Below are 22,143 nucleotides of genomic sequence, written 5' to 3'. Positions count from 1 at the left end.
GGTCGCCCACCTCTTTGCGGGCTGTAGGTTTGCGAGGAGGGTGTGGCGAAAGATGCAAGGGTCCTTGTCACGGTTCATCCCCAGCAGCAGCGTAACAGAGGATTCCCTGATCTACGGGCTGTTCCCGGGGACACACACAGAGACGGATATCAACTGCTGCTGGAAGGTCATCAACTCGGTGAAAGACGCTCTTTGGTCTGCCTGAAACTTGTTGGTCTTCCAGCACTGCGAGATGTCCATAGGGGAATGCTGCTGGCTGGCACATTCCAGACTGCAGGAATACATGCTGAGGGACGCACTGAAGCTGGGCGCAGCCAATGCAAAGGCTCGGTGGGGAAGGACTACAGTTTAGGGTTCTTCTGCCACTGGAGAGGGAGGGGCGGGGACAGGCGAGAAAGCCCCTAAATATTGTAAATACGGGACCGGGTAGTTTCCAGGGAGCCACATATGTGGCATCGGTGCTGTTTTCTATATAAAAGGGTAACACTAATGAATGATCTGTACAAGAATGTAAAGGTTTGCACTGTTTTGTAATTGTATATAGTTTTTCTTTTATTATGAATAGAGTTTATTTTGTATTAAAAAAATTCTGTGCCTTGTCAGGAGATCCTGCCTCTCTTGCAGGGAATAACTTGGGATGCTCTCCCTGGTTTTGGGACACAATTTACCCCTCAATCAACATCATTAATAATGATTGTATTGCTGTTTGTTCGAGCTTGCGATGTTCAAATAGCTTGCTGTTGTGACAGCACTTATTAAAAAATGAAATACTTAATTGGATCTAAAACTTTGGAAAGTCATGTAACGCCCTATATTAATGCAAGCGCTTTTACTGATTTGTGTACTTCATTTTCGTGTTCCTAACTATCGCTTAAGGCTCATTTTTTGATTGCAATATGATCCTTTCGATAAACTGTTGATGAATAAAATATGATTTTTTTATTACTACTCGTTTAGTATCAGTTTTTTGCACTGTTGCTCTGCGCCCCTGGGTTTGCGCGGGATGTTGGAGCGTGCGTCAATGGTGCGGCGGTCGTTGAGTGACAGGTGAAGTCGCATGCGCAGTGAGTTGCTCGAGTGACAGCTGTGGATGGGCGGACAGTGATGGAGAACCGCTGAAGGTCGGCGTGAGGGAAGAGCGCCTTCGGTGAGGGAGGCAGTGAGGTTAAGAAAGCGGTACGCAAGGAGGTAACCGTTGGCTCCGGTTTCTTCCCGGTCTCGTCACTGGTCACCTGCGGCTGAGCGGCCGCCCGGCCGGTGGAGCGCTCGGAGCACCGGTCCGTTGAACGGCTGAGCGTCGTCTCCCCGGAGAGCGCGAGCACGCGGGCGGGCGGGGGCGAGCGTGAGGAGCGGGCGGGGGAGAGCGTGAGGAGCGGGCAGACACACTGACCTTGCAGCGAACGTGATCGAGGAACCTCCTGATCATCCTCCCAAGGTGGGAGCTGCACAGCGTCCCTCGCACACTTGTCCTGGCTGAGGAGATCCGAACATATTGGCGTTCCCATTGTCTGGTATCCATCTCGGGAGTTACACCACCGGTTAGTTTGGAGAGAGAGAGAGTGCAGTTTTTTTTATTGCACCATGCAATTGCCGTGGTTGATGAGACGGAGGAGGATTTGGAATAAGCAATGATCTGTCTTTGCAGAACAGTTACGGAATTAAATATTTCGTTCTCTAAGTTTTTATATTTTTAAAATATATGCGTGTTTACTGATTATTTTTTTCGTGAAATATATCCAGTTCACGAGTTAACTTGCTTAATAACGTTAAATTGATAACGAATACTTACAGAAATCTCAGATTGAGGCAATGCAGTAAGATGAATGACACGGAAGCTCATTTGATAACGTTTTGAAGAAGGAATGATACAGGAACCAGAGCGGCTTTTGTTAATGGGAATGGAGTTTTTGGATGTGATTTTTACCTTTATTTCTACAAAGAAAATGAATGATGACTCCAATCAATATGGAATATGCTGGATATGCTCGGTGTGCGTTTATTGCAGATTTGCAGCATCTTTATTTTAAAAAAAAACTTTTAGTAATATTGTGAACTGGAGATGTTCATTTTAAATAGACTATTGGAAATGAGGTAGCATCACAAGCAGATAGTGATTTTAATATGGCTAATTTCGATTGATTTGTAGCACTTAAAAATAAGCCTTCCCATTTAGTCTGGCCTAATTCAATCTTTCAGGAAAGAATTTTTTTTGGTATTTGTCTTACGTGACTAAAAGAATTTTATTGCTGTGGTAATAAAGATTATTTTCAATATGTCAGCTTTCAAGACTTAACTAGGGAGAGGAATCCGGGTGTAAATTTAATATTTTTGAACGTTTTTGCAGTAAGATTTAAAAAAATATACAGATGAATTATTGTTACAAAATGCAGTTAAAATGTAGATGTTGTTACCTGTGTATATAAGGTAACATGTACCACACGAAAGATTCTGTCTTAAAGCAACCAGCTGTCTGGAAATTAGGCTATTTATTGCATGTATACATATACCTTTCTTAAGAAGCACTTAAGGTGAATTTGCATAATCCACAAATGTTGACTCAGTATAATTTACCTCAATGGAAAAGTAAACAAAAATCTCAAACTTGTTCAAAATGTATTTACAACAGCTAATAGTTTTTGCAATGAATAGAAATTAATCAAACTTGACATACTTTCAATTTAATAAATAGGAGTAGCATTAAAATGAATATTGCCATCAGCTTCCATGAGTAATCCATATGAAATAACTATTAGGAACTATATTTAACACACTAGTTGGTATTTTTGCTCCAATTTCTCCCCTTTTCTCTCCTCAATCCACAACCTTCTGTATATAGTGACTCATGCTGCAGCATAGTTCCATCAGCATTGGCATCCCTCCTGCACCATATTCTTCATTTGTGAGACTAGACAACAACAATAAATTCCATTAAAATAACACCATTACATTGAAAAATATCCCGCATACCCTTTATGTAACATAATCGGATCAAAATGTCCCATTTGCCAAAGAAAGGGAAGAGGCTGGGCGACACGGTCAAAGGACAGTGAATGTCAATGAATAATTTACTCTGTAGCATGAAGTGAACTGGCATTTATGTTTTTTTTTAATGCAATGGCTCCTGGTTAACAATTAGAATTGAGAATTCTTGCACTGATTCTAAGGTTAGATTTAGGATTTAACTGCTACCAGTAGATAGACAATAGAAAGTCCACTTCTCACGAAGTAACGTCAATCAGTGTTATTTGTTTCTGATATCCGGTGACTTTGCAGGAACTGCATACATGGACATCAAATTATGACTAGATTGGCCAGTTTCAGTGTATTACTGCCACTAACTCAATGCAGACAAGAGGCCAGACTTGTGATATTTTAACTTTGAAAAGGTAAAGGGTAAATAAAACACTGAGCCATATTATCCATTGAAAGCACTAATGAGTTGCATGCTGGCAGTGGCGATATGGGAATCGACCTTAATCCTATTGCTTACAGGGAGGAAGCTCAATCAGCATTACTTCTTTCTGACATAACCAGTGACCTTGCTTGAAGTGCATGCATGGATGTCATATTATGGCAGGCACGGTAGTGTAGCAGTTAGCGTAATACTTTACAGCGCCAGTGATCGGGGTTCAAATCCGGCCACTGTCTGTAAGGAGTTTGTAACTTCTCCCCGTGACTGCGTGGGTTTCCTCCCACATTCCAAAGACATACAGGTTAGGAAGTTGTGGGCATGCTATGTTGGCACTGGAAGCGTGGTGACACTTGCGGGCTGCCCCCAGAACACTCTTTGCAAAAGGTGCATTTCACTGTGTGTTTTGATGTACATGTGACTAATTACGATATTATATCTTATGGCTGACTTGGCCACAACTTAAGTCACCTATTGATATTTATGAGCGTCTGGACAATCATAAGAGTGAATACCTGAAGGGCATTTCCTTATGTTGGTTGGAAACTTATAGAAGAAGAGAATAAGAGGAAAAAAAATGTTTTGGAAAGTTCAAAGAATAAATGAAAAATGAAAGTACCAAGGCGTGCACGCGCACGCACACACACGAAATGCAGGTGACTTTCATGTATGTATCAGAAACGGAATAACAACTTTTAAAATACATTGCTTGTTTGCATTCAACAATATTTTTGTGAATATTTCAACTTCTCGTGGAATGTTGCAGCTTCATAGTAAAAGCTGCTACATTTTGTTTTACAAAGCCTTGGTAAATGAGATGGTGGGGGTGGGGAAAGATAGAAAAACTTCCATTCATTCCAATAAATTAATCTTCCCTTATCAACATTCTTATTAAATTGTCAATGCATGGAACACAATGAATTAGCTGCATACTTTATAATTTTTCTCATTATCAAATTTTATACTACTTAGTGTTTGAAGCTGGACCACAGCAAAGCTTTTCACTCATTACTAGACTAGGTGCAGCTACTTTTCTTCACTATCCCATTAACGTCAACCTCACTGCTTTGCCTATTTATAAAAAAGATGTTGATTTATTTTTATTGGTTTTTATTCATTCATGAGATCTGGCAATAATCCCTAATTCCCCCTGAATTGAGAAGGTAGTTAAGAGTGAACCACTTTGGTGGATCTGCAGTTACGTACTGTATAGGCAGAGTTGGGTAAGAATGCCAGACTGAAAAATGAGATTGGACAGTGAATAGAAGGGAAATGAAAGAAATTCTAATTAATTATTTTGGGCCTATCTTCATGATAGGAGCCAATAAAAAATATCCCAATAGATAATCAAAGTGCTATAGGCAAGGAGGAGTTTTAAAATAATATCCACTACTAAGGAAAAAATGCTGGGCAAACTAATGGGATTGAAGGCTGACAAGTCCATAGGATGTAGGCATCCTAGGGTCTTAAAGGAAGTATCTAAAGAGAGAGTGCATGTGTTGGCGGTAGTCTTCCAAAATATCCCAGGATTCTAGAGAGAGAGCAGAAGATTAGAAAATGACCGATGTAATGCCACAATTTAAGACGAGGGAAACAAAAAGCAGGAAACTATGGATCAGTTAGCCTGACATCAGTCATTGGGAATATGTTGGAATCGATTATTAAGGAGATAGTAACTATACATTTAAAAAAAAAATCATGTCAGTCAAGTCATAAGTGAAATGAATAGGTAAGAAGTTGATAGATGGAGTAAAGTGTGAGGCTGTCCACTTTGAATGAATGAGAAAGGATATTATTTTTAAATGGAGTGAGATTACAAAGTGTGTTACAGAGGAGTCTGGGGGTCCTAATGCATGCAACACAAGTGGCAGGCATGCAGATACACAAGTAATTAGGATGGCTCATGACTTGCTGTAACTTTATTGTGAGGCATATGGAGTTTAAAGGAGGGAAGTTGTGATGCAAACTTTGAAGGTGCTAACAAGACCATACTTGGAGTACTGCATACAGTTATAACCGGGGCTAATAGAGAATTAAAGGGTATTGGGAGAGAGCTGGACAATGGTATTGAACCAAGATTATGTGATGGTATTCAACCATGATCTTGTGAGTGGTAGATTAGGCTTAAGGGGCTGATTGGCCCACTCCTGTTTTTGTTCTTATGTTCTTTCATGAAGGACATTAGTGAACTTGTCGAGCCTTCATGATGATCAGGTAGTTTCATGGTGACATTTCTTTAAAATTCCAAATCATTTAGTTATTTGAATTTAAATTCACTTGTTGCTATAGTGAGATTCAAACTCATGACTCTGTAGATCATTGACTTATCATTGATTTAGAACTCTGATTGCTGATCCAGTAGTTTAGCTTGTATGCCACCATACCCCTATGCTAATATTTTTTGACCAAAATTTTAAATGGGAGTTCCAGCTCTACTCTGCATTTTAAAGGTGAATTGGAGTGTATTTTTTAATTGTTGGACATGACCCTACAGAATGATGTTAGGAAAAGAAAGGTTATTCATAGTTTTATTCCTTCTGCAATATTCACTTCCAGGCCTTCTCTCGTATGCTTATTATAATCTTTAGTTTGAGGAAATCTAACAAAGTGAACTAGCAACACTCCTGCAATTTAGAAGATGTTTAAAGAGACCTTATTGGATCATGGTACCAAAAATTGCTTCAAACTGGAAAAAGCAAAACACTTAATTCCCTGTCTACTAAATAGTACTTTAACAAGGTTCCAGTGAAAATTAGATTTGGATTATCTCATCTATTTACTTAGTACAATATTTATAGGAGGAAGCTTGTAAAACAAAAGGCAGATTTAGAATACTAGCTTGAAAATGTCAGAAGTTGAATGGCTTGATACTGTGGCTATAACTTTAAATCATGGAATTGCAGATTGAGGAACCAAATTATGATGGGCAGAAGCACAGAATGATTACAGCACTGAAGAGGCTAGTTGACCCTTCAAGTCCATACTGGTTCAATATGAGAGCAATCCAGCTAATCCCACTTTCACCCTCTCCCCAGAGCCCTACGAATTATTGCCTATCCTGAGCCATTTACAATTCCACAATTGAATCTGCCTCTATCTTTTGCATTCAAAACCTTAATCACTTGCTGCATATATCTGACATCCATGGGGAGTGGTGGGGGCGGGGGGGAGTTGCTCAAATAAATACTGTATGTGACACAGTCGTATTCATTGTACAAAACGACCAAATTATATGTCATCTCCTTATCCTTTTAAATAACCATGTTTTCCACTGCAATTCTATATTCTAAAGCTAAATAGTATTAATATAAAATACAGCAAAAACAAATCAAATGAATGACTGTACTCACCATCACATGAAGTACCAAATCTTCAAAGAGGATGTTGCTGCTAATCAGCCTAAAACTGCAATGTCCTTGTGTACAAACATATATAAACTAAAAAATGTCTTTTTATATTTATTTTTCATAATATTTCAAATAAATTTCACCATTTAAGCTTATCTTCATAAAAACAGAACAGTCTGTGATTTTTGCTGGTTGCATGAGAATTCCAGATACCTAAATACTGAATAAGCAAGGAATTACTGGCATTTAAAAAAAATCTCTTGTCACATTTTTGATTCTTTTGCCATCATCTTCATTATGCATCTCCTAGTTCTTGACCCCTCTGTCAATGGAAAAATTTCTACCCCATGTATTTTAATTACCTTCTATCGGGTTTCTTCACAAACTTATTTGTTCCAAGGAGAACAACCTTAGTTTTTCTAGTCCATCCAAATTAATAAAGTCCCTCATTTAGGCCATCATTTTAGTAAATCCCTTCTGCACCTTCTCCAAAGTCTTCACATATTTCTTAAAGAGTGCACATAATACTCCAGTTTAGGCTGAGCCATTGTTTTTGTAGTTTCACATTGCTTTCCTTGCTCTGCCTTTATTTACAAAGCTTAGGATCCCTTTTACCTTTTTATCTACTTTCTCAACCTACCCTGCTGCTTTCAAAAAGCTGTGCATGTGTACTCCCAATTTTTCTGATCTTGTACTCTTTTTAGAAATGTGCACTCTAGTTTCCATTGCTTCTCACTCCTCTGACAAAAACGTAACACTTCATATTTCTCTGTATTGAATTTCATCTGTCATCAATCTGCCTATTCCGCCAGCATGTCTGTATTTCCTTGAAGTCTCTTCTTATCGCTAACCTCCTTGCAGTTCATTGCACTTCCAGGTTTCATCTCATCTGAATATTTGAAAATTGTGCCCTGTGCATCCAAGATATTAAAATATATTAAAAAGCCAGTGATCCTAGTTCTGATACCTTTGTTCATTTCACTGAAAAACAACCTATCACTACTTTCACAGACTATTGAATTCTACAACCTTGGGTAGCTTACTTTCTCTTTGTTCACAACTGACCATTTCTGTTACAAGTCATCTCTCTGTGATATTGGCTCAGTTTTTCTCTCTCCATTAGCATAGCCTGACCTGTTGGGCATGTGCTACAGCCCTGCATTTCAGAGATTTTACACTTCTTTATTTGTTTTCTCACTCTCTGTCTTCATTTTATTGCTTTGGTTTACTTTCTCTCTCTATCTGTCCCATTAACCCATCAACTTATCTCCACAGCCATTGGTGTCACTGTATCAGAGATACTCCCTTTGTCCTATTCATCTGTATCCACCCATCTCTGCAACCTAAAATTAATTTGTTTTTTTCCCCAGTTCTAATGAAAGGTCTTCAACATGAAGCATTAACCCTGGTTCTCCTTTCACAGAAGCTGCATGACTTGTTGAGACTACCCAGAATTTTCAGTTTTTATTTCAGATTTCCAACATGAACAGTTTTTAAAATTTTTTTTCACTACTAATCTGTTTCCATTCTTGTTAGCCAATTTTCTATTCATTCATCTGCAGCCCCTTTTATTCCATGGTCTTCAATCTTGGGGTTAATGTATTAGCATGGATAGGTAAGTGGCAAATTAACAGAAAACAGAGTGGGGATAAGTAGGTCATATACGGATTGGCAATCAGTAACAAGTGAATTGTCACAGAAATTGGTGAGGGGGGCTTAATAATTTGCAATTTATATTGATGGCCTGGATGATGGGACCAGGTGTACTGTAGTCAGATTTGGTGACGATAGAAAAATAGATGGATTAGCAAGTTGCGAAGAGGCTACCAAAAACCTGCAAAGTGATATGGACATGCTAGGCGAGTGGGTAAGAAGTTGGCAGATGGGAAATAATGTGGGAAAATGTGAGCCTATCCACTTTGGAAAGAAAATTGAAAAAGCAAATTATTATTTAAATGAAGTAAGACTACAAAACATTGGAGTACAAAGCAATTTGGGAGTCCTAGTAAATGAAACAGGAAATTATTAGGAAGGCAAATGGAATGTAGGCATTTATTATAAGGGCTATGTGAGAGAAAGTAGGGAAGCTTTTATGGAAGGTGCTGTCTCAACCATACTCCTGGTATGGCTTACAATGTTGATCTCCATATTTAAGGAAGGATATACGTGCATTGAAAGAAGAACAGAGAAGGTTCAATGGGTTGATTCCTGGGATGAAAGGGTAGATGTTTGATGAAAGGTTGAACAAGTCGGTTTTAAGCTCATTAGAGTATGGAAGAATGAGAAATGATCTCATTGAAACATTTAAGATTCTTATCAGAGTTGACAGGATGGATGCTAAAAGGATGTTTCCCCTGTTGGGGGTATCTAGAACTAGGGGGCATAGTTTAAAAATAAGGGGGTCACCCATTTCAGACATGAGGATTTTTTTGCCCAGTGGGTGTGATTCTTTGTAATTCTCTACTTAAAAGAGCCGCGGAGGCAGAGTTATTGAATGTATTCAAGGCGAAGACTGACAGATACTTTACTACAAAGGAGTCATGGTATATGGGGAAAGACGGGAAAGTGGTGTTAAGACCCAGGTTGGATTAGTCATGATCTTATTGAAAAGCGGAAGAAACTCAGGCCAACTGGCATACTCCTACTCCTGTTTCTTATGTTCTTGATAATCCTAATATGTGACACCTTATCAAATGCCTTTTGGCAAAGATGCATTTCACTGTGTGTTTTGATGTACATGTGACTCATAAAGAAATTTTATATATCCCATCAACTACGTTTTGCTCATCAACTTTCTCACTTTGAGCAGCCAACAATTTGACTCCTTAGACCATTGTCCAGGAACTTGGGTAACATTGCTAACAACAAACATGCTTTGAAACGTACCTGGAACAGCTTGGCAGTGGAAAACAGATTTGCATGGATACTTTTTTAATTACTTGCTGGCCTGTAACTCAACCCATTGATCCACAGTATCTCTCAAACTTCAGGCCTCGACCACACTTCTGACCATTTGTAATTAAACCCCCCTTCTCCAATCTGGATGTCACTTTGCATGCTCAGTGTGGGAAGAAGAGTGTCAAATGGGCATTCAGCAGTGCACAATGCCTTGGGCCAGGGATAGTGCTGAATTTTGCTGCTATGCATTGACCTTTCGGCTTGTGTCAAATTTCAAGCCCTTGTGCCTTTTAATTTAGGAAACTATCCCAAGCTGTCACTCGGGAACCTAATTGGAGAAACTAACAGTGAGCTGAAAAAGATGATACAAAGAGGGTTGACTTAAAGTTGGGTTAAAGAGGAGTTTAAAGGAACTCCTTCAAGAAGGACCGATTCAAAAAGTTCTAATGAGAATCCCACAAACTGTGTGGTCCATAAATCCTGTGTCTAATGTATGACAAAGTTTCAAATATAAGGGATTTAACTGAATTAATTTGTGAACCAAAATCGTATTTTTATTTTTTCATAGGTTGTGTTGGGATAATTATTCCTTTGTGAAATTATGGATGCAGTTGTACACCTCATTAATGATTCCCTGGAATTCTATCGATGGAGCCTCACCATTGCAGGTATTTATTTATATTCTGTCCATGGTAATTTTGTATTACTATGGTGTCTCTGTATTCAGTTTTTGTAGTATGGATATGTTTGTATTAATTCAGTGCTGTCTTTATGTCCAGCTTATGTCCCTGCTGACTGGTTTAGATAATTTTTTTTTACAGTTACAGTCTTTCTTTAAACATTTTGCCCAGAAGTTTATGCCTGGACTGTGGTGCTAATTGTGCTATACAACCATATCAGCATGTTTTACCCCGCCACAGTTCAGAAGCAAGATATGATACATTGACTTGACTGTACCTTTGGGATGAATTTCAAGGCAGTAATCAGTACTTGACAAAGTATGTGATTTTGTGTATTGACCAAATCTGTAATGAATGTACTGCGTTATGTATTGCATGAGTGAATAATGATAAAAATACTATCATTTTTTAATATATCTTTTCTCCAAAGCATGTTCAAAGCAATGGGAATGGTTAGTGTAGAGTTAAGAATAGTGACTCTAGACCACAAATTTAAGCTTAGTGGAGGCTTCTAAGAGCAGGGATAAACAGCAAAGTGGAAGAATTTAGGGAAAGAGAGAGAATGATGATGTTTTTTGATCTTGTTACTGAGTTTATAGTGAAGGAATGTGTATTCATACGGTGTCAGACGTTAAAAAAAAATGAGTTAAAGGTTAGTTGATGAAGGTACAGATGATTGGGAATAGAAATGAATACAGGATAGAATTTAAACAATGAATCTTTGGATGACTTGCAGTTGCTGTAGGGCTAAATTTAAGAGGCTGATAGGAAGAGCATAAGAGATCAGAAGGTAATAAAACAACAGTACAATGTTAGTGGTAACATGGTTGAGTTGGAAGTAAATGCTGGTAGAGTGTCTCTAAAAGTACATAAAGTTAATTGTGTATTTGATGTGCAGTTTGAAGCTTGGTCTTTTGTTATGAAAATTATATGTATTCAGGCCCATCTTGAAGGAACAGCTCTAATGCACTAGTTTCTGGTAAAGGAGAGGAATTTTTTGGTATCTCAAAGGTTGGCTTAAAATTGTTGTTAGAGATCATCTTAATCTGGAATTTTATGCTGGCTGAGCAATCACACAGCACTGTGAGTCAAGCTGTCAAAGATGATGCCAGAATAAAATTGTGTTATTAGTATATGTCTGGAAGTAGACCCTAAGTCTAGTACTAAAGTTACTTAATGAATTTATTTAAACATTGGAAAGAAACTGTTAAGAACAGATCATTGGGATGCATCTTAATTTTTAGTTGTATAGGGGAAACAATTGTAAAATTTATCCTGGCATTCTTGAGACAGTTGGAATGGAGCTCCACAAATGTGAACCACAGAGTATGGCAGCCGAGATTAAAGAGGTCAATTATGCTTAGTGCTATGAGATATCAAGGAAATTTGATAAACATAGCACACTGATGAAAATCATTGGGATATATTTAGAGACGTTGTGCCCTAGTGAAGTGGGTAGGATAGACACTCGATTGAACAAACTCAAAGCGTACTGTAAGTGATGGTCAGGATACATTCAAATGCAATTGTCAGGGTTATGAATTATGCAAAGACTTGAAAGGAGGGAGAAGTTAGAGAGTTTTTAAAAAATTTTTTTTGCAATGAGGTTGAAGTTAGTAGTCACAAAGCTTCGAGCAAATGGGTGAGGATATTTGCTGAAGGCTTTGGCTGAAGGTGCAGGTACTGTGTGGGGATGTAAATTCTGTGATAGTTTTATGGATATGTTTTTCATAATTTAGTGTCTGGGTAACTAGTTGGATAAAGGGGTAGTTGAGGAAGCCAAGTGGAAGCTTTTGAAATGACCTTGTACATTTGGTGTTGAATCTGGGTCAGAGATCTTGAAGTAAGAGATTTTTTAGGTGAGGATCTAGAGGTTTGTGGAATGTAGGATACACTTGGCTGAGGATAGCAACAATCAGCTAGTTCTGATAATGGTCTTCATGATATGCTGCAGTCTCTGGCCCTCAACTTTTACGATCATAAGGTTCAAAGTCGAGTTTATTGTCATATGGAATAGAGATGGAGAGTGAAGAGTTTATAGAAGTTGAAGTCAGATGGAGGGAATCTATTAAGCAGATTTCTCTAATGCCTCTCTTATTCCTTTGTCTGTTGCTTTCAATAGAACATCTAATTGGAGGAAACAGGTTTTGATGGAGAAAGTAATGAAAAACTTTCAGAATTTTGAAACGTCTGATGGATATTCTTTAACCATTGCAGTTTCTTCAATCTCTTCACATAATTACTTGATCTCTGTTATTAACCTGGTAAACTTTCTCTAAACCTTTTCCAAGGCCTTGCCAGGTATAGAGCCTGGCAAAGGTTTTGTATGTCTTTTTGTATTCAGTGCTTTTACTTACAAAGCTCAGCATCTTGTATGTTTAAGTGACTTAGCAACTTCCTCTGCCATTTTGAAAAATCTATGAACCCACTTGCATCATTCAGATGAAACTGCCTCTCCACATGTTTCATCCAAAGTGCATGGCACCACACAAACCTCTTATCAAATTGCATGTGTCATGTATCTATTGATTTCACTGGCCTATGTCTCCCCAAACCCTTTTGCATCCTGCTTGTTATTTAGACTGTTGCCAAGTTTTGTATAATATACAAGACGGTTCTTTCTATGCTCATCACTTGCACAGAAGCACAGATCATTGTTTCTAATACCAACCTCTTGGGAATCCCTGTACTTACAGCCTCCTGTCCTTTTGCCAATAACCTATCCAAATCACTATTGTCCATTTAATACCACATACTTGTATTTTCTTTACTTTGTTATGAAGGACATTGGAAGTGCCTTTTGAAAGTCCTGAGGTACGATTACTACTTCATCAATCTTTCTGTTATGTCTTTGGTTGGATCAGTTGGACATGATTTTTCCTTCAACGTCTATCCTGATGTCTCTTATTAACCTAGACGTCTAAGGGAGAATAATTTTTGTCCTTGATGATTTGAAATGGTTTCCCACTTTGAACTGGTTGACCTGGAGCTTCCAGATTTATCATCATCCCTCTTTTTTGGAAAAGGGTTTTGCATTTTTATTTCTCTGATTCTGTAAAATGTGTAAATCTGCCTTGTCATTTTCCAAGAAGGTGTGAGAAATACTATTCAATCAATTTAAAAAATGTATTTTAATGAACCCAAGATCCCTTTAATGACTTTGGATGACTAAGCTATAAAGGTGAAGATCAATCATTCAATAAAACAAAATTGACATTGTAGGCGCTTAAATGTTTTCTCCAAGTGCTTAGAGAATTTCAGTTCACCATTTGCTCTCCCAGCCTCCAAAGAACCAAACTGGAGTTGAATACAGTTGGCAGGTCTGATTCCTCTTGTTGAGTTTTTTTTAATCCTTCCAATTTAAAGTGTGGATTGGAAAACATTTAGATTTTGTTGAAGTCGAGTTTATTGTCAATTGCACAAGTACATGTATGCATAGGTGCAATGAAAAACTTATTCGCAGCAGCATTCACACAAAAAACATAAACACAATTTTTACAAGAAAGAACACAATTAACACAAAAAAATAAAGTCCATTTTAGTGCAAAATTTGGCAGCAGCATATCATTTGTGTTCACACATATTGCTATTTTATGTTAACTGTACAATATCTGTAAACATGTTGAACCAGTCCAATAATGAAGGCAGTGGTATAGTGTTAGACTAGGACAACAGTGAATAAGTAGATCACTACAGCTGTCAGGCCAGTAAGCTTATTTGCTCAATCCGTTGTTTATGTGAGAGCTGAGTCGATGTAACTCCAATAAAGTAAGATGTGCTTCAACTGCTAACTTTGAGTGTGTCTCTCACCTTTATTGAATTTTGATTTGTGGAAGCATCCACTTAATTCATGTTTGTGATGTATAACCAAGTTGACCTTTCGTGCCACTGGCTGGTGCTTGAAGGTGGACTGCATTGTTTGAATTGAAATTTCTCCCTATGATTTCCACAGTTCCTCTCAATACATTAGCTTGCATCTGTGGTTTTGTGAAATTAACTCCTGATATTTTTGTCATTAGCCATAGAGAGAACCTCATTTAAAAAATAATCCTCAGCATACCCCAAAGTTTTTCTCAGCCACAATCACTTTCAGATTTTCTGATAAATCTCCAATAAGATTTCCATAGCTAAACACTGGACTGCTCAAAGCCTCATATGTTGTTCCTTTGCCACTGACACCACCTCTTTCCTGGCAGCTGTCTGAGGCTGGAAAGGTTACAATTTTAGTGGCATACTTGACCCTGAACTGAGTATCAGATCGCATCTCTGTGTCATCGCTAAGTGGGCCTGGTTTCATCTCTGTCGCATTATTGAACTACATCCCTTCCTCAGCTCATTTCCTCCTGAAGCCCTCTTCCATGCCTTTGTTACTTCCAGAGTTGACTAACTTAGTTGACTATACTGGCTGGCCTCTAGTATTCTACTTTCTGTAAACAAGATTATCCAGAATTCTGCCATCTTTGTCTTAGCTTATCACCCCTGCTTTGCTGACCATCATTTGCTCCAGATTAAGAAACATTTTGATTATAACAAAAATATCTTTCTTGATATCTAATCCCTACGTGGGCTCATCCTCCCTGTCCTCTATGATCTCCTTCAGCCCCATAACCCTTTAAGAAATCTGTGTTCCTCTATATTGACCTCTTGTTCATTTCTGTTTAATTGTTACACAGTTGACGGCTGTGCCTGCAGATGTCATGGTCTTAAGATGTGGATGTGTCTCTAAATGTCTCCACTTCCCTACTTTTATTCTTGAAGATGCTCCTTAATACCTATCTCTTTGATCATGCTTTTGGTTGTCTGTCATACGTGGGGTGGGATGGGGTGTGATGGAGGTATTCGTGAGAGCAGACTCCAAGCAAAGTACTTAAAATAAAAAGTTTGTCTCCTGCGTCCAACAGTGGAACAGGTGAGCATGGTCTCTTTCAACTTATGCCAAAGCAGGTCTTGAGCCTCCCATTAAGACCTGGTTCAATGTGAGTCTCATGTGCCATTTGGGGGCCTTGAATGCTCTGCAACATCACTGCATGCTGTCTGATGTCATACCACATGTGGAAGCCCAAGTTGAATTTTCAGGAATACACAACCTTCACCCAAAAGAACCTTATCTTGATTAGCAATCAGCCTTTAGAATAAATTAAACTCATGTACTTCACAAAAACCTTGGGTTTAGTAAAAGATTTTCTAACTCTGTATAAATGGAAATTGTTGTTGATAGCTGAAGCCACAGCATCCAGTGGTAGACTAATTCAGATTGGCTATACACGAGGCTAGATAGGTGGAATACAGATATTTCTAATTATGGGTCAATAGAAAATTAAAGTTGGAGTTATTATAAACAATAGAAGGATTTGAAAGAAGAATGGGAATTTTGAAGTCAAGTTATGTTTTAACCATTGCATTGAACCATAGAACCATAGCACAATACAGGCCCTTCGGCCCACCATGTTGTGCTGACCTTCAAACCACACCTAAGACTATCTAACCCCTTCCTCCCACATATCCCTCTATTTTAAATTCCTCCATATGCTTATCTAACAATCTCTTGAACTTGACCAACGTATCAGCCTCCACCACCACCCCAGGCAGCGCATTCCATGCATCAACCACTCTCTGGGTGAAAAGCCTCCCTCTGACATCTCCCTTGAACTTCCCACCCATTATCTTAAAGCCATGCCCTCTTGTATTGAGCATTGGTGCCCTGGGAAAGAGGCACTGGCTGTCCACTCTATCTATTCCTCTCAATATTTTGTGTACCTCTATCATGTCTCCTCTTATCCTCCTTCTCTCCAATGAGTAAAGCCCTAGCTCCTTTAGTCTCTCCCCATAATCCATACTCTCTAATCCAGGCAGCATCCTGGTAAATCTCCTCTGCACCCTCTCCAACGCCTCCACATCCTTCCTATAATGAGGCGACCAGAATTGGACACAGTATTGTAGTGAGAATAGGACTGATGTTGAACTAGATGTGCAAATTAGGACAAATGTAGCAGAATTTTGGATGGCTTTAAGTTTGCATAGAATAGGAAATGGGAGGCAAACCAAGATTTTGTTGCTATTATCTAGTTCAGAGTAACCAGGCAGAATAAGGGTTTCAACACAAGTATACAGTTGAAAGCTCAACATAGGGTCAGATATGCTGTGAACAGTCTTGTTTGACAGGGAATTTCCAGGGAAATAGGATGTTGATGGCTAGTATTTGGAATTTTTGGTTGGGATTGAAGAAAATGGCTTCCATTTTCCAAATATTTATTTGGAAGAAATTTCTGCTCATCCATTACTGCATGTCCTACCAAGAATTCTGACAATATGGAAAGAGTTCAAGTATCAAGGAGCTGATGGTAAGAAAGAGAAAGATGGCTCTCCTTAACATACATGGGAAACAGACTTTGCACTTTGATAATTTAGATTTTAAAAAAGTATGACATCAAAGAGACATCCTAGTGCAAGAGTGGAAAGAGAATCAGTTGGTGGAATTCTTTGACTGTGAGGAGATATATAAGAATGAAACCTATGGGTTGCAGTTTCATCTAGCTGTACCAAAAGGAAGGCATTGGAGGAAAATGGTCAGCCATGTCAAAGATTGCAAACTGATCAAGGAGGATGAGTATGAATAATTTTACAGAGTCACAACATCAACCTATCAGTTTTGACAAAGAGCCACTTTGTTGTAGGAGTAGATGTTGCAATAGGGGTAGAAACCTGATTGATGGTTGCAGGAAAAGAATCAGAGAATTGCTAAAACTAACATCTAATGTGGGAGTTGGGGAAGGAAGATGAATTTTGAGCAGTTTAATAGGAATATGGACAAGTATGCAAGAAATTAGCCTATTGGAAAAAATGACCTCTGAGAGGGCAAATGGGCATGTAGAGAATGTAGGGGAAAATAATGCTCTTTGAAGCACATCGGGATGTTTTGCCATGTAAAAGTGCTGTATAAGTGTAAGTTGCCATAACTCATGGACACAATTTCTGAAGTTTACACTTTTGAACTGCATTTTAATTGCAATCTTTGATAAATGGTCTGCTCAAGTCTTGTAACCATGCTTGTCTCCTATTGGCACTATTGAGAAAAACACAATTAAGGTTTCCTAGCCTCAGCAGTTCTTGGCTTTCATAATTTAATTAATGCCCATGGGATGTTGTGCCAAATGAATTGGTTTTGTAATTCCACTCAACACCAAGTCTAGTTACTAAATTCCATAACTCATATTGTTATTCTTTATAGAGTAGTCTAATGTATCACATTAGTAAGATCTGAGTACTGTAATGGAATGTAACATCAATTTTGGACTTAAGCAACTTGATCTCGGCCTTCAAGTTCATTTTGAATCACAAAGCAAATTGAGCTTTACTGCAGAATGTTATGAACAGTTTATCCAGTTTTCACATCTTGTTTGCATTTTTCAAGCTATACAGTATAGTTAGCAAAATGCCTGTTTATAAGATCTGGTCTCTAAAAACCACCTGACATCCATCTTTTTTTTCCTGATCTTGCCAACGAACTTGTCAATGGGAAGTGTGGGGGAAATTACCAACTGACGAATCATTTTTGCCTTCCCTTGAAAATTACCACTGTCGTGCTGCTAATTTCCAAGCTGTGATGCAGAGAGTGGTTCTCAATCAAGCAGGTTTGTGTTTTTTTTTGTCCAGAATGTTGTCAAGCTTCTTGAGTATTTTTTTCAAATGAACTTACCAATGTTGATGGCATACAATATTGGCAAGTGGAACAAAAACAACAAGCTGTTGTACAGTGAAACGTTCCAATATAGTTCACAGTTAGGATTTGGAACCAACATGTGGTAAGAAGATTGTAGAATGCTGTAGAATGTGCAGTTGAAAAGTAGGGTTTTTAGAAAGATTTTGAAGGAAAATAGAAATCCAAAAGAACTGGAGGTGGAATTTGAGTGTGAGAACATGATGCTCAGCTTAATAAATTTATTCATTACAGATGTAACTAGCAGAATAGATAAAGGGAAACCAGAGGATGAATTGTATTTGAATATCCTAAAGGTATTTGACAAATTCCACAAAAAGATTATTGCACAAATTTCTCATAAGGTTGAGGATAATATGTCATGATAGAGGATCATTTTCAAGTTAGTAAGCTGTAATTCTTGGAGTAGCTCAAGTCTCAGTATTAGGGCCTTGGCTATTTACAGTCAACAGTAGGGGCCAAAGTCCTTTGTAGCCAAGCTTGATGCTGTTATGTAGACAGCTGGGAAATTGTTGTGTGAAGGACACTAAGAGCCTCCAAAAAGAGAGCAGGTGGAGTATAAAATGTTGTTATTCATTCTGATGGAAAAGCAATTTCAATAGTGTGAATATTAAATGTAATTTTGATTTCCTTGTGAAAGAAAAGGGAAGTTAGAATTCAAGCACAGCAAGTAAAAAAGAACTCAAGTGAAATGTTTCTTTTTTATTGTAAGAGATATGGAAATTGGGAGTAAAGAAATCTTGCTACAACCTTACAGGTCTTTGAAACTACATCTGAGAAGTGTGTATAATTTTGGTCGTCTTTCTGAGGTTGCAATATACTTGCCTTGGAGGCAATGCAGTGAAGGTGAAGGTTCACTAGATTGATGTCTAGGAAGAGGGAATTTTTTTTTTGGAGAAAGATGGAGCAAAATGGTCAGGAAAATTGCATTGAGGTTGAAGATCAGACCAACCATGATCTTATTGAATGACAAAGTAGATTCAAGGGGTTTCATTGGCCTGCTTTTGCTGCTATGTTCCTATCATGATAGAGTGGAAGGGGAGAGTGGTACATAGTAATATATTTTATGCCTTGTATAAGGAAAGCTGGTGTGATGGGTAAATTACCTTTTTTATGAATTCAAGGGATGTGTGCTTCACAGGCTGAACCAGCATTTAACTGCCTATCACCAATTTCCCTTGAGAAGGTGGTGGTTAGCTGCCTCCTTGAACCACTGTAGTCCTCGAGTTATGGGTATAACCCACAATGCCATTAGGGAGTTCCAGGATTTTGACCCAGCGAGATTGAAGGAACAGCCAAGGCAAGGTGGTGTATGGCTTGGAGGGCAACTTCCAGATGGTCGTGTTCCCATGCTTTTGCTGCCCTTGTCCTTCTAGTTGGTAGGGGGTCACAGGTTTGGAAGGTGTTGTCTTCAGAGTCTTGGTGACTTGTTGTGGTGTATCCTGCAGATGTTACAAACTGGTCCACAGTACTTCTCAAGAATGCCCAATTCTGAACTCCCAAATTTGTTTTAAGTCTTTAACAATTACTATTATTGTATTGCCACACATGATGAAGCGTACGGAGATGGGACTGTCTCCACAAGGATTGTGCAATAGTTCTTCTACCAATGGTATCATGGATCGATGCATCTGCAATAGGTAGGTTGGTGAGGATGGGACTGTCTCCACAAGGATTGTGCAATAGTTCTTCCACCAATGGTATCACGGATTGATGCATCTGCAATAGGTAGGTTGGTGAGGATGAGATTAAGTAAGTTTATCCCTTGGGCTAGTTCTCTTGCTATCTGCCAAGGACCCAGTCTAGAAGCCATGTCCTTCAAGACTTGGCAATATCCACATTTGGATATTGCTGCCAAGCCACTATTGTTGATGGACATTGAAGCCACCCCTCATATATTTGTATGTTTGCTATTTTTTATGATTCTTCCAAAATCAACATGGAGAAGTGCTGATTCATCAGTTGAGGGAGGAAGGTAGGTGTTAATCAGGAATAGGTTTCCTTAACTTGTTTGATGATTCAAGAAACTTCATGGGGTTTGGAGTCAATGTTGAGGCTTCACAAGGCCACATCTTCCTACCTGTACAGCCCCTTCTTGTGGATGTTCCATTGACACGACAGGATGTTTTCAAGGAGCCCAGCATATTGTCAATAAGATATGATTTCGTGAGTATGAAAATACCAGGATTAACTAGTTGGGGACAGCCCTCCCAGTTTAGACTTCAGTTCCCAGATTTTTGTGAGAAGGACTTTGGAAAGTTGACTAGCTGGGAACAACTTTTCCATGTCCAAAATCAATGACTAGTTTGATGTTGGATTGTCTATCGGTTTTGTCATTCAGTTGTGCCAATTAAATACAACTGAATAGCTTGCTCGGGTATTTCAGAAAGTAATTAGGGGTCATTATATAGCTGCAGTTTTGATTGACATAAGGATGAGGATGGCAGGTTACCTCTCCTAAAAGGCATGAGTGAACAAGATTGGTTAGTTTTGTGGTCTTCATTACTAACACCAGATTTTCTTTTTCTTAAATTTTGAGGTTATTTACTGAATTGAAATTCCATAGCTACCATGATGGGATTTAGAACTTGGTTACTAGATTGTAAATCCAGGCCTCTGGCTACTAGTCTGGTAAAGCAACCATTGCACCAACACCATAACCATTAATGCAGAAAGGAATGGATCACATTTGACAATCAGGTTTTGAATAAAATTCATTTGTATTATGCAAAACAAAAGATTTTTTAAAAATATTGAATGTATTATTACACATTATCTCTTAGAACTCTGTAGTGGAGTTTATGTACTTTTCCAAGTACAGTAAAACTCTATCAATCTAGCACTCTTGGAACTTTGGTGTTGGACTGTTAGATTTTCTGGACTATTGGATGTTATTCCAATTAATACCCCAACACACTCTTCATTCATTATATTTAGCATTACACAGTATTACAGTAAGTTTTCCAGTGAACCCGGTGAGTTGAAAGACAGCACGGGAAACTTCACCTGGTCAGGCAGATGCTAAACCATCAGGTTTTCCAAATGGGCAATTTATTGGAGTTTTAGTGTAGTCACTTGTGTTTGAAAGAAAATGCATACACCTGTTCCTGCAATTCCCAAGTTACAACAGTTTTTCCCATCAATATATGGAAATACAAGTGCTTCAGTTTTAAGATTTGAAGTTGAAATCAGATTGGCAGCTTCACCTCTGATTTCTTTTGGAATTATTCATTTTCATGGTATTGTGCAAAAGCATCACAGCAGAATAACATTGTTACACTTGGAAGGGAACCGAGGGGAATTGGGGACTAGGGCAGAAACATGAAATATCTGAAGTTCAGTTTGTCCTTTCACAACATTGCGGCTTCTCCATTTACAGAGCTTGGATCAAATGTCATGTAATTTGTTTCCATTCCCTATCACTAGTGCAATTTGCTGAGCTCAAATTTCTTCTCATTTAAGCAAGGTAAATAGAATATTCATCTCCACTACTTGTTTACCACCTGTCTTCTACCCTCCTCCAGCTATTTCATTTCATTATTTCTTACAAGTAGAAGACTCCCCATGCATAAAGATTAAGTTTCTCCTTTGCACACTATCAGTAAAATTGCTCTTAGCTGCAAGTGAAATTGTGCTGCTTAGTTTTGATTTTTATTTAAAACATGAGCACAATATCAAATCTAAAATCTTCTGTGTATTAAATGGCATAAAACAGTTTCCTTCCATTGAAAATTAATGAAGTTGGAAAAAAGTTTTCAAGTGATCAGAGCACCCAATAGGCCCAGCAAACGCCAGCAAAACAAGAGCTGGTCATTGACTTCAGAAAGGAGGGGGCAGTGCATATGCTCCTGTCTACATCAGTGGTGCTGAGGTCAAGAGGCTTGAGAGCTTCAAGTTCCTAGATGTGAACATCACCAATAGCCTGTCCTGGTCCAACCACGTAGATGCCATGGCTGAGAAAGTTCACCAGCACCTCTGCTTCCTCAGGAGGCTAAAGAAATTTGGCATGTCCCCTTTGACACTCACCAATTTTTATCGATGCACCATAGAAAGCATCCTATCTGGATGCATCACAGCTTGGTATGGAAACTG

General features: G+C 38.5%; 1 protein-coding gene across 5 annotated transcripts in view; it reads left to right on the top strand.

Annotated features, from left to right (window-relative positions):
* The first annotated feature begins 1,052 nt into the window (after nt 1-1,052).
* Nucleotides 1,053-22,143, top strand: part of elovl4a (ELOVL fatty acid elongase 4a) — a 47,910-nt gene continuing 26,819 nt past the window's right edge. Inside the window, exons 1-2 of one of the 5 annotated variants that reach the window (XM_052025375.1) lie at nt 1,053-1,188; nt 10,223-10,322. In XM_052025375.1, coding sequence (XP_051881335.1) covers nt 10,256-10,322 — 67 coding nt within the window. In that variant the 5' untranslated portion in view covers nt 1,053-1,188; nt 10,223-10,255. Of the gene's footprint in view, nt 1,189-1,390; nt 1,539-1,596; nt 1,650-10,222; nt 10,323-22,143 lie in introns of those variants that run through there. The other 4 variants (XM_052025377.1, XM_052025376.1, XM_052025374.1 and 1 more) reach the window with 4 other exon arrangements.

This window comes from Pristis pectinata, chromosome 10, assembly GCF_009764475.1.
Source record: "Pristis pectinata isolate sPriPec2 chromosome 10, sPriPec2.1.pri, whole genome shotgun sequence".
NCBI classification, from domain to species: domain Eukaryota; kingdom Metazoa; phylum Chordata; class Chondrichthyes; order Rhinopristiformes; family Pristidae; genus Pristis; species Pristis pectinata.
The sequence above is the reverse complement of the archived record's forward strand: the minus strand, read 5'-3'. Positions and strand labels throughout refer to the sequence as shown.